We start from the raw sequence: 15,015 nt of genomic DNA, 5'->3' as shown, positions 1-15,015 counted from the left end.
TTCCACATAAAGAAGAGAGCATGTCCCATCTCTGGCCTGTTTTGATGTCTGATGTCTATGGACCACAGTCAGCCTCGGTGAAACTACGCCCGCCATGTCACTTTCACAGCAAGGCTGCATTTGGCTCTGTCATTTGAGCAGATGTCTTAAACTAGTGCCTTCAGAATCCTTACCTTGATAGCCTGCTTTATCCACAGCTCTCACAGAAATTTCCCAGGAACTACAGCCTTTTAATATTGGCACATTAACACAAGCCAAGATTATGAGGTGTTCAGTCCTTCTAATTTAGGTCCACAAGAAATGTCCCATGTCAGGTCGGTCACAGGTGAAGTGTTACTGATAGCCAGACCTGCAGTATCATGTTAAAAAGGGGAAGGTTTGGGGGGAATCAAAATGGTTAATAATAAATAAATAAGACTATTACAATAAATATTTTTCACTTCCCTTTCATCTGAGAATCTCACAGCACTTTACAAACATTAGTGAACCTCATAGCTCTGCTATTAGATAGGTAAGCATTATTATAGCTATTATGCAAATGGATACACTGAGGGAAGGCTGTATTAAGTGATTTACCTGAGGTCAGGTTTCAGAGTAGCAGCCGTGTTAGTCTGTATTCGCAAAAAGAAAAGGAGTACTTGTGGCACCTTAGAGACTAACAAATTTATTAGAGCATAAGCTTTCGTGAGCTACAGCTCACTTCATCGGATGCATTTGGTGGAAAAAACAGAGGGGAGATTGATATACACACACAGAGAACATGAAACAATGGGTTTATCATACACACTGTAAGGAGAGTGATCACTTAAGATAAGCCATCACCAGCAGCAAGGGGGGGAAAGGAGGAAAACCTTTCATGGTGACAAGCAAGGTAGGCTAATTCCAGCAGTTAACAAGAATATCTGAGGAACAGTGGGGGGTGGGGTGGGGGGGAGAAATAACATGGGGAAATAGTTTTACTTTGTGTAATGACTCATCCATTCCCAGTCTCTATTCAAGCCTAAATTAATTGTATCCAGTTTGCAAATTAATTCCAATTCAGCAGTCTCTCGTTGGAGTCTGTTTTTGAAGCTTTTTTGTTGAAGGATAGCCACTCTTAGGTCTGTAATCGAGTGACCAGAGAGATTGAAGTGTTCTCCAACTGGTTTTTGAATGTTATAATTCTTGACGTCTGATTTGTGTCCATTCATTCTTTTACGTAGAGACTGTCCAGTTTGGCCAATGTACATGGCAGAGGGGCATTGCTGGCACATGATACAGACCATGGAACACAAACCAGGAGTGAAATCCTGGCCACATTAAAATCAGTGGCAAAACTCCTGTTGGATTCAGTGGGACCAAGATTTCATCCCAGGAGTCCTGACTCCCAGCCCCCTGCTCTTGGCACTGTTATCATTGCACTGTTACCACTGCCTCAATATTTAACTCTTTTCATTGCAAGAACTGAATTGCATAAATTAATCTGCTTTTGAAAGTGTCCCTGCACATCGTCCCTCCTTACTCATTCAACCATTACAAGGCAGAGAAAGGTATTATGGTCTATTATGCATAGTTAGAGGAAGATGTCCTTAAATTCATATTTATATGATAATACACATTTGAACAAGTCACAACACATTTTCTATGAGAATTCTGATGCCTCTGTTTATGGACTAAATAATTCATACTGTAAAAATTAAACAGGAATACATTTCTAGGAAAGATATTCATTCATTTAAATTAAATTAACATAAATCTTTAGAACGTTGGTATTCTCCAGACTGCCAGCCATTGATTCCTCCATTGAATCTTGCCTCTGTGTGTGCATTAGTGTATTATATCTAATGTCAGAGTTAAGATTGCCCACTGGCTGCTCAGGAAGAGTTTTTCAGATTTCTTTGCAGAATTGGTGCCTAAAGCTACACTTCTTCCATGGAAAACGGTAACATTTTCAATCATAGCAAGGTTTTGTTCAGTGGCATTCGGCCTGCATTATGCTGTGTAGATGCAATTTCTTTGGTGTAGGCGCCTGTGTTTATCATTTAGCAGTGCAGCAGAACAAAGCGTCTTTCAGTACTTGTAATGTGGACTGGCACATACAGAGAACTCACTGCAATACTTTTCACATCTGGAAATTATTCTTGGAGCCTGCCAAAGCTGGATAATCATATCCTGTCCACTTAATCCCAGTGACTTGATTTCTTGAATTTCTTACATGTCTGTTCTCAGGAAGGGAAGTTTGTCATAAGCAAAAAGCTGTCAGAGTTGAAGAACACAGGCTTTATATTTTTCAATGGGAAACTGTCAGTTTAGTATTTTTGTGAAGTCCATGATAACTGGGAACATAACAGGGCCTTAACAACAACTTCTGCATGCACAGACTTCCAGCACATTGAACCACTGGACTGAAGGATGATCTATGTTAAAAAAAACAATTACAGATCAAGAAAGATACATGAATAATACTTATTGCATCTCACAAATAAGAGGATGTTGCACAAGGGTGTTTTTTATTACTGTGCCAAGATTTATTGGTAGCGAGTTCCATTCTTTCCTAGGTGACAGAGAATGGATTTGATGTATAATGTTTTCAATTACATTGTTTCATAAGTGAAACAGCAAAGCGGGGAAAGCTCATGGTGTTCATGAATTCATGTTTTGCAGATTATGATCTTTCAAAGCTGAGGGATTTCATTGATCAGCAAGCTGATGCTTACGTGGACAAGGGCATCCTTGACAAAGAAGAGGCGGATGTGATCAAGCGCATATACGGCAGCCTGTAGAAACACAGGAAGGATGGTGAAGTCACTTGACTGCCCAATATGTAGGAAACTATAGTATAGCGTCACCCACTCCTAGCTCAGTGACCTCAGATCTGTTACTTTGAGGATATCATTAGAAAATGCTCTGTTTGCATTGTACTGAATCTTTTCTAGGCAAAAGTGAAGAGCTCTATTGCTATGTACACTGACTGCATACTGTATTTTCCTACACACAGATATCAACCCCAAAGGCCGAATTATGACATCAAATTTATACTTAACAGGGTAAACAACAGAACGTTCTCTTTGACATACTGTCTGCATTTGGTTTGCTCTGGTCGAAAGCCATGTGTTTTTGAAGGAAAGTTATTTTGACACTGCATCCTTCTGCTCTCACTCCATTAGCTTTTCAAAGATGCTATTGTATGTATTTGTAAAGGGCATTATTAGAACATGAATGATAGTTACTAGTTTTACAAATAAATATTTGAAAATAATTTCCATATTAAAATTGTCATTAGTCTCCATATTATTTTATGTCTAGAATGTCTTATTTTTAAATCATTGGTGTATCATCGTTTTTTCTGTCAGTGTTTGTGTTTGCACATTCACTATTACAGCTCCTTGAGTACGTGTGCCATTAACTAACTAATGTATCTTTGACACTGCAACTGCCTTTAATACAGGTGGTACAGGAAAGAGCTGAAGTTTCCCCTGCCAACCACAGTAGAGACATTGTCATTATCACCCTTAGCAGTTCTTTAGTGTATCCTTTGATAACTGTCAGTTCTTTGTGCATGTATAAACAACTGCATTCTTGATGTGAGTAGCCTGGTAACAGTGTAAATAGCGTTGAATTGCTAAGTAAAAAATGTAAAGATAATGAAATCATTTTGAGGGGAGCTTGCAATTAGAGATGTGCTTAGGAACATGTGGCCTGATTTTCAGATGGACTTTAATGGGAGTGGAAGGAGTGCAGCATTTCTGAAAATCAAGCCAATGGTCCATTTATTGACCTCTGAACTGTACTGGGTAATATTATTTCCTTTAGCATTATGGGGAAACTCTCTCTCTCTGTGTTGTATGTAAAAGCGAAGGCAAAGCAATGAGTTTTGAAGTTAGTTCTGGAAGTTGTCAGGCTTAACTTTTGTGGGATTGAGTGAGTTCTCTAGTCTAGCTCCTGGGAAAGTTCTGTCTCCTGCACTCATTGGCCCTCCTCCTGAATGATTGAGATTAACTCCCATTTGACATTATTTTTAAAATCTGGGATGTTCACTTGACTGCCATGAAGACTATAGGTAAATACTTGTCTGGCTATGTAGGAACTGTGGATGTACAATATGCCCTTGATCACCCCAAGGTCTGTGTTAGCGCCACATAGGGAGACTACCTACTTCCTTATTTTCTCAGCACTCTTGAGAATAAAAAGGGAAAAGATCTGAACTACATTTTTCCTGACGGCCAGAATGAACTCTGGCCAATAGCCAGCATAGTGCAAACACCTACAAATGTTACCAGTAGCAAACTTCAAGCGAACGTGATAGCCATGAGCCACAATAATATGTACATTAGAAGGCTGTTGGTGCATGGATTGATTAGTGCCTTCAGGCATCCAAGAAATGCACCATACCCTGCTTATATGCACCCTGGTTATTGCATTATCGGTGTGGGTTATTGCATTATAGCTTTGCTCATTAACAATATTTTTTTAAGAAATCAAAAAGAATATTGAGTAATGTGATCCCTGTACTCTTCTGCTATGAAAAACAGTACCTAGTAGCAGTATAAGAGAAAATTATGGGAAAAGGTTCCACTGCTATTTCAAATGAATGTGTGTGGTGGGATGTTCCTAGCCCTTCTTATCTCTTTTACATTTTCCTTTTGTTCGCTCACTCCCCATTTTAAGGTTCCCTAGACTATTTAGACTCCTTTTGCCTCCTCATGCCCCTCAAAAGATCATTTACCCTTTGATAGCAGTTCGTGGCTCACCAGTCACTTTTAACTGACTTTCTTGTTTGAAAACTAAATTGGAAATATTGACTCATTTCCAATTTGGGGGTTACAAGAGAAAGTGAGTTAAAAGTGGCTGTAACTCTTGGCACTTTGGAAGGCAATAGCACATTAAGACTGTTGTCTTTTTATTTTACTAATGCAGATTCTTCTTCCTCCTTACAGTTGCTTCCTTCCCCCTACCGCTTTCTCCTCCCTCCTTTGTTTAATCTTTCTTCTTCTGCCAACATCATGGGTCACAGAATATTTTTGAATGATTTTTCAAGGATGAGGTCCTAGCTGTGTATTGTCAGAAGCTTGTGCAGGGGTGTGACATCATAAGAAAGGCACGGCCAGCCAATATTATGTGACTAGTCTATAGGTAATCAGTGTCCACAGCAGACCTGGTCCAAAATTGTTATAATTCACAATTTTAATGAAACTTTTTGAACTTTTGCAAAATTGTTAATTTTGACCAAAAAGGGATGAAATTTTTGAGAAAATTGTTCCAAAAACATACATCCCGTTGTTTGACCAGCTCTAAACCAGTCAGAATCTCACTCTGTGGCCCTGACTCCTGCTGAGTAATCACTCACCCATGTAGTCTCATTGAAGTCAACATGAAAAGATGAGTAGATAAGCACTACTCTGGTGAGTAGATTCGCATTTTTAAACCATTGTTTAAGCTGGATTAATTTCTCCTCCTGACAGCTGGTCTAGTTTGTTATGTGAATGTTTCCGCCGCTGGTTTGATTGGTGGCACATCAAGTCAAGTTCAGGCAGTCACATCACCTTTCATAACATGACATGACAAGACAGAGCCAGCCTAATGCATCATCCTATGCTGCAAAACAGCTGTGGCTTGTGCTAAATGAAGGTCAGAGTGATCTGAGCTATAAGTGATACTGCAGATTAATAGCCATTTATGAATGCAACACTTGCAGCACGTTGCTTGCTACCGGGGCACTTGGTGGAAATCAGTAGACCATGTTCTGCCAACATTTTCTCTACTAACAACTAGGGGAAATATTTTCCATCCTTGCACATCTCTAGTTCTAATACCACAAAAGAAATTTGTCTATGTTGTTCGGTTTGTATCTCTGCTAGATGCATCAAAAAATCTTTCACTATCTAAATGATCACTGACAACTGTAACAAGTACAAAATATACAGTATTCACAGTATGAGCTTTTCTATTGGAATATTGTTTCTGATACTGTACTTTATTAAACACTTTGCTACAAGCTACAGCAGTTGAGAGTGGTTTGTTTTTTCTTTTCAAACGGACTAAATATATCATTCCCACTGACAGGCTCTTGAAGGGCCCAATTCTGCTCCACTGAAATCAATAGGAGCTTTCTCATGGGTATCAATGTGAATACCGTAGGCCCCAATGATTGAAGAATGTTGGCTGGAATTATGGGCTCAGTCTATCACCCTCTAAAGTCAATGGACAGACTTCATAGCCTGAGCCCTACATCCACACTTCTGTCCACACTAGCAATGGGCCCCAAACCAAAACTAAAACCTATTATATGACACACCCTGTCTTTGGTGATTTGAGTCAAATGGAACCCAGTCCAAATCCCCCTGAGGTTTTGATTTTACAAACCCTGACTGAAAAAGGTTTCGGAAAGCTGAAATCACAAATGCCTGGTTTGCTCATCAGAAAAATACAACAAAACCAGAAGTGTTTACACACTGTGCTCTTCACCCCTGCCAGAACTCTGATCATTCACCTCCTGAACCACTGCTCATGGTGGTGTTTTAAAACTGATCAGGTTTTGCAAACCCAGGCTGCAGCTTCCTTGATCCATCTCCGATCCAAACAAGTTTTTCATATTGTCTATCCCTATGCCACTCACTTTGGTTCATGCCATTGGGACTCTCACGTGTCAAATATTTTTCTCTCTTCATATTTAATTGATACAAATACAAGGACATAATAGTGTCTTCCCAAGTGAATAAAGTTAATTGCATGTGCAGTAATAATAGAAGTAGAGTGAGAAGCAACAAGGACTACACAAAGAGAACAGTCCCCTTGAAACTGTCACTCATATTGACTGATACAATGACAGCCAAGGTCCTAATACATAAAACATTTCAGTATCTTAAAGAGCTCGTCCCTCACCAAATGCAGAAACTTCCCCCTGCAGTAGCAATAAAGAGACATTGCTAGTAAGCGCCAAGTCCTTTAATTTATTTTCTGTTTTCTGGAGTTCAACATGTTTAAAGTACATTTTTATTACCATTTAGCTATGAGAGTGTGTGCTGGAGCAGTTGCCTTTTGTGCAAGTCGCAGAGCATTCAAAATGACAAAGAAATTCAACAATATGTGGTAACCACTAAACAATTCCACAGGAGGCCTTTATTTCAAAAGTACAGGAAAAGCATTTACAATGCTTCTAATGGGAGAGCATCAATTTAATTCATTTTATGGGAACCTTCAGTCTGTATGGCAGAAGCCTTTGTTTCACTGGAATAAAAGGATGTGTACAAACAGTATGCCGAGGAACTCACAGTGAGGCAATTTTAAAATGAAGTCTGCACACACTCAGTCACAGATGTATATTCACCTTTTAAAGTATGAAATATAATCTGAAAAACCAGCAACAGACATCCTCTGAATAGGCCAAATTTATAATTTTTTGCGATCCATGTTCAAAAAGGTCAGGCCAAAGAAAGTGAATGTTTGCCATTTAAATAAATCTAAGACATTAACAGGCTAATTGTGTTATATACACAGGTGCAGCTCCTCAACTGGAGTTAATTAATTTGGCATAGCTCCAGTGAAGTCAATGGAGTGCCACAGATTTACACCAGTTCAGGATCTGGTCCCCAAGTTCAGGCCAAACCTTGGGCAGTGTAACAGAGTGCATTCTGACCCTTTCACGACACCTAATGGTCAAGCACACCCTACTCCTGGTTCATTGTGGAACAAAGGAATTCTGGGATGGCTAATCCCCTGAGGGACCCTGGGACTTGTAGGCTGGTGCAAGGCATGCTGGGAGGAGTGCCAGAGACTATAAGGAGCAATTTTCCTTCAACTGTAAAAGAAAAACAGGGAGAGGGCAGGTCTGGGGTTTGGCTGTGCACTGAGAGAGCAAGGGAGGTTATTCAGGAGGGGCTGTTGAACCTGTCAAGAGGTAGGTTGAGAAAATGGAAGCTGGGGCAGGGACAACACAGCAAGATGTGGTCTTAAGGCCTAGTGTTGGCATGGGGGTTTGTTTAGTAGGCCTAGGCTAGGGCTTTCAGTAAGCATGGAAGTCCCATTAGCAAGGCTAAGAGACTGTTAGCCCTGCACCAACAAACTGGTTTGCCTGGGGAGGGCTTAAGGAACTGTTTTGTTCTGGACTCTTTGTCCACCCCTGAAGGAGTGGACTTCTGGCTTTGGCTGGAGGACCAAAAGCACTCAGAATACCCCCAAATGACCCTGCAACAGGCTGGAAATTGAGGCACAGCTCCAAGGGAGAAACTGAGGCATGACTACCTGACACTGAAGAGGTAAGAGCCTACTATAGGCAGCCTTCCTTTTGAATAGCTTTAGGCTACTTCAATGCTATTACCAGGAAAACCCATATTTGTAACTGAGTGTTTAAATGTCAGTATGGCAGAGCAATCTTGGCCCATGTATGCCAAATGCAGATAAGAATAGAGGCCAGCTTATAGAGTCCGCACTTGGACAAAACTTTTTTCAGGGTAAATGGGAGTTCTGACAAATAAGGACTGTAGGATCAGCCCCAAAGGGAGTAGTCATAGCTGTGTCCTCACCAGCAAACTTTGTAGCCACATTTCACCACCAGTTGTAGTTTCACCAACAGTGGAAGATGTAGCATACTCAGGCCTAAACCTGTCTGCGCTATAGCTTCCACTGGTGATGCAGTCAAGGTCCCAGATAACATCTTTAGTCTACAGGATACCCGATTAATAGAGGACACATGATGCTCTATTACCTTGCACCTTAGTTTAGCTACTCCCACTGGTGAAAAGTGAGACTAAAGTACTACAATTTTGCTTTAGTAGTGAATTCCTTACCCCACCCCCACTCACATTCATGTAAAATCCTGGGGCGTGAGACAGTGGAAGATCAAGCCAACTGAGTTCTTGGGGAAAGACAGGTTGAAATTAAGGTTCTAGTAACGGAGTCTCATCTCAGTTGCACAGCTGGAATAGCTGTAGTAACTCCATTGATTTAAGTGTAACTACTCTGGATTTAGCCTGGCGTAACTGAAATCATAGCCTAGCTTCCCCTCACAATGCATGAGTGCAAAATTCCCATTAACTTCAATGGGACCAAGATTTCATCTCCGTACTTAGCTATTGTTAGGTACGGATGTGATGGGTTGGACCTCCCTTCTGGGATGCCACCTGAGGCACTGGGATTTCACTGAGCCTCTCTTGCTCAACCAGCCTGGATTTCCTTTCCCTGCTTTGCTGAATTAGGCTCTCCAGCCTCTTGCAGCACACGCGCACGCACACACAGCCAAATCCCGCTGCAGTCACAGACTGAAGTCAGCTCTGTGTGAGAGGACTCCCCCAGCACTCACGTACACACCCCTTTTAGGAGATAAACCCAAAATAATACTGTCTTGCACTGTACAGAAAAATCTGCACAGCACAAGCTCATAAAAATCCATCCTCTTCCTCAATGTGAAGAGTTATGTGAATGACTTCTTTCCCTCCCCCCATTAGAAATTACATAAACTGGGTTTAATAATAAAATAAGTTTATTACCTACAAAAGGTGAATTTTAAGTGAATATAAGCAATTACAGACAGAACAAAGCAGATTACAAAGTAAATAAAAGCAAACACACAAACTAAGTTTAGTTCACTAAAGAAACTGGTTACAAATAGTAATTTCTCACCCTAGATATTGTTGCAGGCAGATTAAAAAAAAACCTTTCTGTAAACATATCACCATTTTATATGAGGGAGAGTGGGTGTAATGTGGAAGATGTTAACACATATTTACTGTGGTGCTCTGGTTCTAGGGGAATGAAGACAGGAAAAAGGAAAGCATTCCTTAATCTCAGCCAAGCACCATTTTATTGTCTGAGTGAAAAGGTAATACAGGTGGATAGTCACACTGCCCTTTAATCAGATTTGTGTGGAAAGCATTCAGTGGGGAACAGTAGCTGCCTAATGTCACAAAGGAAAGAGGTTTGCAAGGGTAGCACTTGCTGACCCGAGAGGCAGTATAGACTGCCTGTGATCAGAGTGGATGCACATTGTTGTTCCTCCCATGCCACTTTGAAAAATAAGGTAGGTCTCTGACCACCCATAAACAGAGCTTAGGACACCCAAGTTGTGTCCCTTTGCAGGAGCCTGATAAGCTTTTCAGGGGAAAGGCTGAAAGCCACTGATCACCAGCCATTAACTTGTCAGCAGAAACAGCCATGCAACTGATCTACTGCCACAGCTCCACCAGTGGGAGAGCTAGAAAAGACAAAGTGCTGACAGGCCAGCAGCATTATAACCAACATTCTTTCTAGAGCGTCTCCAAGCAGAATTAGGTAATGCTGGGGTAGAAGATCAGTACCCAGTGTATTCTGGAACACCCATTGGTGCTAGCACTCAGAGCAGCTGTAGGAAACTTTAAGAAAAAAGTCCTAGTACAGACAAACCCTAAGACTTTTTTTAAGGCAGCTACACAGGTCTCTAGCTTGAGACTTCAGGTATTGTTACAAGCTAGATGCCCTTCCAGCTTGGGTTCACCCCTTCTCCCCCCAGTTCAGTTCTTGCTTCCGGGTGTTTTTCAGTGTCTCTTTGGGTGGGGAGGCAGAGCAGAACCATGATGATGTCACTCCTGCTTTATATAGCTCTTGTGTATGGCGGGGAACCCTTTGTCTCCCAATGGAAGAACACTAACATTCCAAGGGGTGAGTCCAGTACCAGGTCACTCACACCCCTGTCTCTGCAGGGTTGTGGCAGCCATTACTCGTAGGCTGACTGGAGCATCCACAGGAAGACTAAGTTCTTTTACAGTCCATTCTTTTTGCTAATGGGCCATTAGCCCTTTATGGCTTTTCCATTGTTGTACTTGAAGGGCTACTTGGGGGTGACACCCAAAGTAATATGTTTGAAATATAGATACATAGTCAATAATCCTAACTTCAGATACAAAAATCATACAGGCATACAAATTGGATAATCGCATTCAGTAAATCACAACCTTTCCAATATCTTACATGTGCCATCTTGCATAAAGTGTATCTGTTATATCATATTCCTATCATAAGCATATTTTCATAAAGAATGTGGAGTGAAAGGTCAAAATGGATCCACAGCAAAAGAATAGATCTCTTGATGATTCCTGATCACTTATATGGTGTACTGGCCATATAAATAAAGCAGTTTTGGCTTGTCAAATAAGGTACAACTATTCCACATGTGTGTGATGCAAAGAGTATAATGTCTGAAATAGTTTGTAAGCTCCTTGGGCACAGATCATGTCTTATCTGTAGTGAGAAGCACCATTTGGGTGCCATTAAAGTAATATAGAATAACTACAAGCATTCAGCAAGGCAGCCTTGAGGTCTCTATACTGAACCTATACCCATCACGAGGGAAACCCCTGACTAGAGGCCCACCTGTATCTTGTCGGTGTTAATTTAATTAGGCCCTAGTCCTGCTCCCACTGAAGTCAATGACGGCATTCCAACCTACTTAAATGGATTAGGCCTATATATAATAAACTATATGACAAATGCTGAAAGTGATACCAGAGCAAATGCTTAAGCTTAAAAAAAAAAAATTAAACCTACATAATTTTGAGCTTTCCTCTGTACTATGGAGAGCCTGATCCTGCACACCAGAGGCATCAAATCATTTTGGTATATTCTGGCTCTTCTTCAGGTTTAGAGCTAGAGATGGGCCCGAACAAAAGCCACAGATCTGAACTCCTGCAAACTTTGTGGAAGCTCCAGTCCACATCTGAATTGGAACTTTACAGTCTGTACTCATCTCCAGTTCTAGGAAACACAATCAAAGCAATATATGAAGCTCAATTACTGAATTCTTAAGAGCTGCCCTTTATTTCTAGTGAACAGCTAAATATAAAGAATGAAAGTGGGCTGTTTGGCAGCTGCTGCATTCCAGGTTGGGGGATGAAATGATCCCTTATCTACTACATAACAGGGATGTTGTGATGTTTAGTTTAATCCCTGTGAAGTATATGGAGATGCCTAGAAGGAAGATGTTGGATATGGTAACTGCAAAGTTTGTAGTGGTAATGGTGCACATTATGCCCTCTAAACTTCAAATGGGCTCATTTTACAAGGTAAAATTAAATAGGTTCAGATTTCCAAAGCAGTGAAGGGGATTTAGCCACACATTTTTCATTAAAATTCATGGAAGACCTGGCTCTCTTCCTTCCATTGCTTTGAAAATCTCCTTATCTATCTCGTTACTTGTTTGTGAGAGCCAGTGAGTAATTTCAAAGAGTCAGCCACCTCTCTGAGTAGGAAACGAGATGGCTTATTGAATAGCTAGATGTAGGCAACAAGACATGTAAACCAAAGCCCATGGGAACTTACAAAAAATATTATTCTGCCTTTCAAAGAAATTGGTTGGAGTGACTCAATAATAAACTATTCTGGTTTATTACATGACTTTTCGTAACACTTAGCAAAAAAACAGACTCAGCTTTGTTACAAGACATTTTTGTTTACAAAACAACTTCCTAACATGATCAGCCTAGGATGAAAGCTTTTGCATCATCTGCCATCTACCTCAGAGTTTGTTTACACATTCAAGTAATGCACATTATGGGGGAGTGATTTCTAACACAGACAAATGTGTTGTGCATTAATTGGTCTCTTTAGACTCTGTAGGTGCACACTAAAGATTTCCTAGTGTGCTTTAGCATAGTAGTGTTGTATGAGCCCCATGTGAAACAGAGATTTGCCCAAGTACATAATTGCAATATCAGACCCAATGTACACTTCTGTAATTAACTTTAGACTAGAAATTTTAGAAAGATCACAATCTTTCAGGGAGACGTCCATTACTTTACATTTTTTTATTTTTTAGCCTCACTTCAGAGTGCAAATTTGTCCATTTGTAATCAAAATGTAAAGATGAAGATGGGCTGAAATATCTGCTAAATTATTCAGATTTGATCTAATGCAATAAGCACACTGTATGCAACCAGATATGAGACGCTTGTATTTGAGCGGCCTTTAGAATAATTGCGTTGTCGTTGCTTGCCTCATTAAAATAGCTGAGGAAAAAGGATCAAGTTTATTAAGAAATCTGAGATTTGGCTAATCATCTAGGCTTAGTTACATTTTTATTTTACTATTCTGTTGTGTGAATTCACTGCAAGGTAGCTGAGTTCCCAAAGATGAAAGCGTCATAAGTAGGCTGAGTGAGAACAGTTCTAATTCTAATCTCTTAATCACTGATGAACATTTTAAATCTCTATTAAAATAAACTATATCTTCTTCTTTTTTTTTTTTAAACAAAACACCAACCACCATCTTGTATTTCATAAACTAACTTGCCAAACGTGTCCTGATATTTGGAACACACATGTAAAATAGATACAAAACTTGCCCATTTCATATCACAAACCATACTTTTCGTGTAGTTTATTTGATGCTGGATCTTGGCATGGATGTAACCTGTATGAAGACTGGGAAAACTGAGAAGTCCTGTTAAAGGAATATGCTGAGAATTCAAGCCCAGAACAGTAATGGTGGAGAACTACATGCATCTTTTGGTATCACTTGTGCTACTATACCAAAGCAAGGAGCTAGGTTCTCTATCTTAAAATATCTTATCTGTGTTAGTCCACAAAGTTGCACTTGTTTAAAAAAGTTGTGCTTTTTAAACCTACTTAAACCAATGTAACTTTGTATGTGGACACACTTGCACCAGTTTAATTGGTAGAATTTCTATGCCAATGAGACTTTAGGTCTGTTTTCTTTCAGTATTCTACAGTTCTGTGGACTGCAGATGACTTTTCTATATTGTCTCTTATTTTCTAACTTGACAATTCCTTTAATTCAGATCTAAATTGTGGATGGCTTATATTTACCCAATGATTTTCTTGGTGATTTGCTATGGGCCTGATCTTGCAACCGTGTCTCACGTGAGCTAGTACTGTTGACATCTAATGTACCCATTCTCACGTACATAATTTAGCCTTGTTACATACTTGCCAAACTCTGAGAATATGGTTGCTAAGAAGGAGGAAGTGGTTTTGGGGGCAGTAATCTGAGGTTCATAAAGAAGTCAATGTTGCTGGTTCTGGCTTTGGGGTCCAAAGCTCTGATCCATGAACAGGAACTCCTCTCTTCACTCAGTGGTGAAGATTCAAACTGGCTCCTAGTGGCTTCCAACTAGTCCCTTTTTCCCCCTAGGAGAGCAGAAGGAGTTAGAAAATTAAGTCTACAAGGGCAGTCATATTGGTAGTACTAGCCTGGAACAAGGTATGCTGGGAAATAAAGGAAATAAATTAACTTTACCCTTCTCCCACACATGGAGGGAGACTAGGAAGGAAGTAGCTTATACTGATGGTCTCTCCTGAAAGTTGTGCAAACCCATTTTGTTTATGGGGGTTTGTGTAATCCTTAGTACACTTGAGATGCACCTTTTGAGAAGTGTCAGAACAAATGTCTGATATACTGGATGTATTTTATTACCTTCTTGGGAGTGGATGGCAACAAAGCCCATTGCAAGGGGAATTTTTTTTCTGGTTACAAATCTCAGACCTCCATTCTTTTGCCGGACTTGGTGTAGCAACTAAATTTCATTCAATTTAAGAGCCAACACTTTCCAAGTGACATAAATTTCGGATTGGTAACTTCTGAGATTTCATCAGATTCTGTTTTGTGCTCATGTTATTCCATGATGGCATATTTTGTATAAAATTATTTCTCTCCTTCCCCTCCTGTTAGTTTTCATTCCCACAAACTTTTCACTTGATTTCTTGAATCAAAGTCTAACTTCTATCACAGTTACCCTTGGCATAATAGGCATGTGAGTAAATTCTTTTCATGGTTGCAGAGAAAGTCATGAAAATATGACTTCAGTTACCCTAAAGGCTCAAACCAGAAGACAAATAACTGCAAATTTATTATTTTTAAATTATTTTTGAACGTTTTGGCTTGGCAATATTGGATTTTGTACCATCCTGTCTGACTTGTTTCATGACCTTCCTGTCCTTAGAACTGATTCACTGCTTATCCCTTCACATATAAATTTAGAGGACCAATATAAAAAATAGGTTGTTACGTTCAAGCACAGTAAATAACCCAAACACCAATTCTTTATCTGTT

General features: G+C 40.0%; 1 protein-coding gene across 4 annotated transcripts in view; it reads left to right on the top strand.

The window, feature by feature from the left end:
- The window catches only part of SCG3 (secretogranin III), a 63,065-nt gene extending 57,085 nt beyond the window's left edge, over window positions 1–5,980 (top strand). For all 4 annotated transcript variants that reach the window (XM_043493260.1, XM_043493261.1, XM_043493262.1 and 1 more), the window contains one exon: window positions 2,644–5,980. In XM_043493260.1, coding sequence (XP_043349195.1) covers window positions 2,644–2,762 — 119 coding nt within the window. In that variant the 3' untranslated portion in view covers window positions 2,763–5,980. The remainder of the gene's footprint in view (window positions 1–2,643) is intronic.
- Window positions 5,981–15,015: the final 9,035 nt, after the last annotated feature.

The sequence above is a fragment of the Dermochelys coriacea genome, chromosome 10, assembly GCF_009764565.3.
Source record: "Dermochelys coriacea isolate rDerCor1 chromosome 10, rDerCor1.pri.v4, whole genome shotgun sequence".
Classification (NCBI taxonomy): Eukaryota; Metazoa; Chordata; order Testudines; family Dermochelyidae; genus Dermochelys; species Dermochelys coriacea.
The sequence above is the reverse complement of the archived record's forward strand: the minus strand, read 5'-3'. Positions and strand labels throughout refer to the sequence as shown.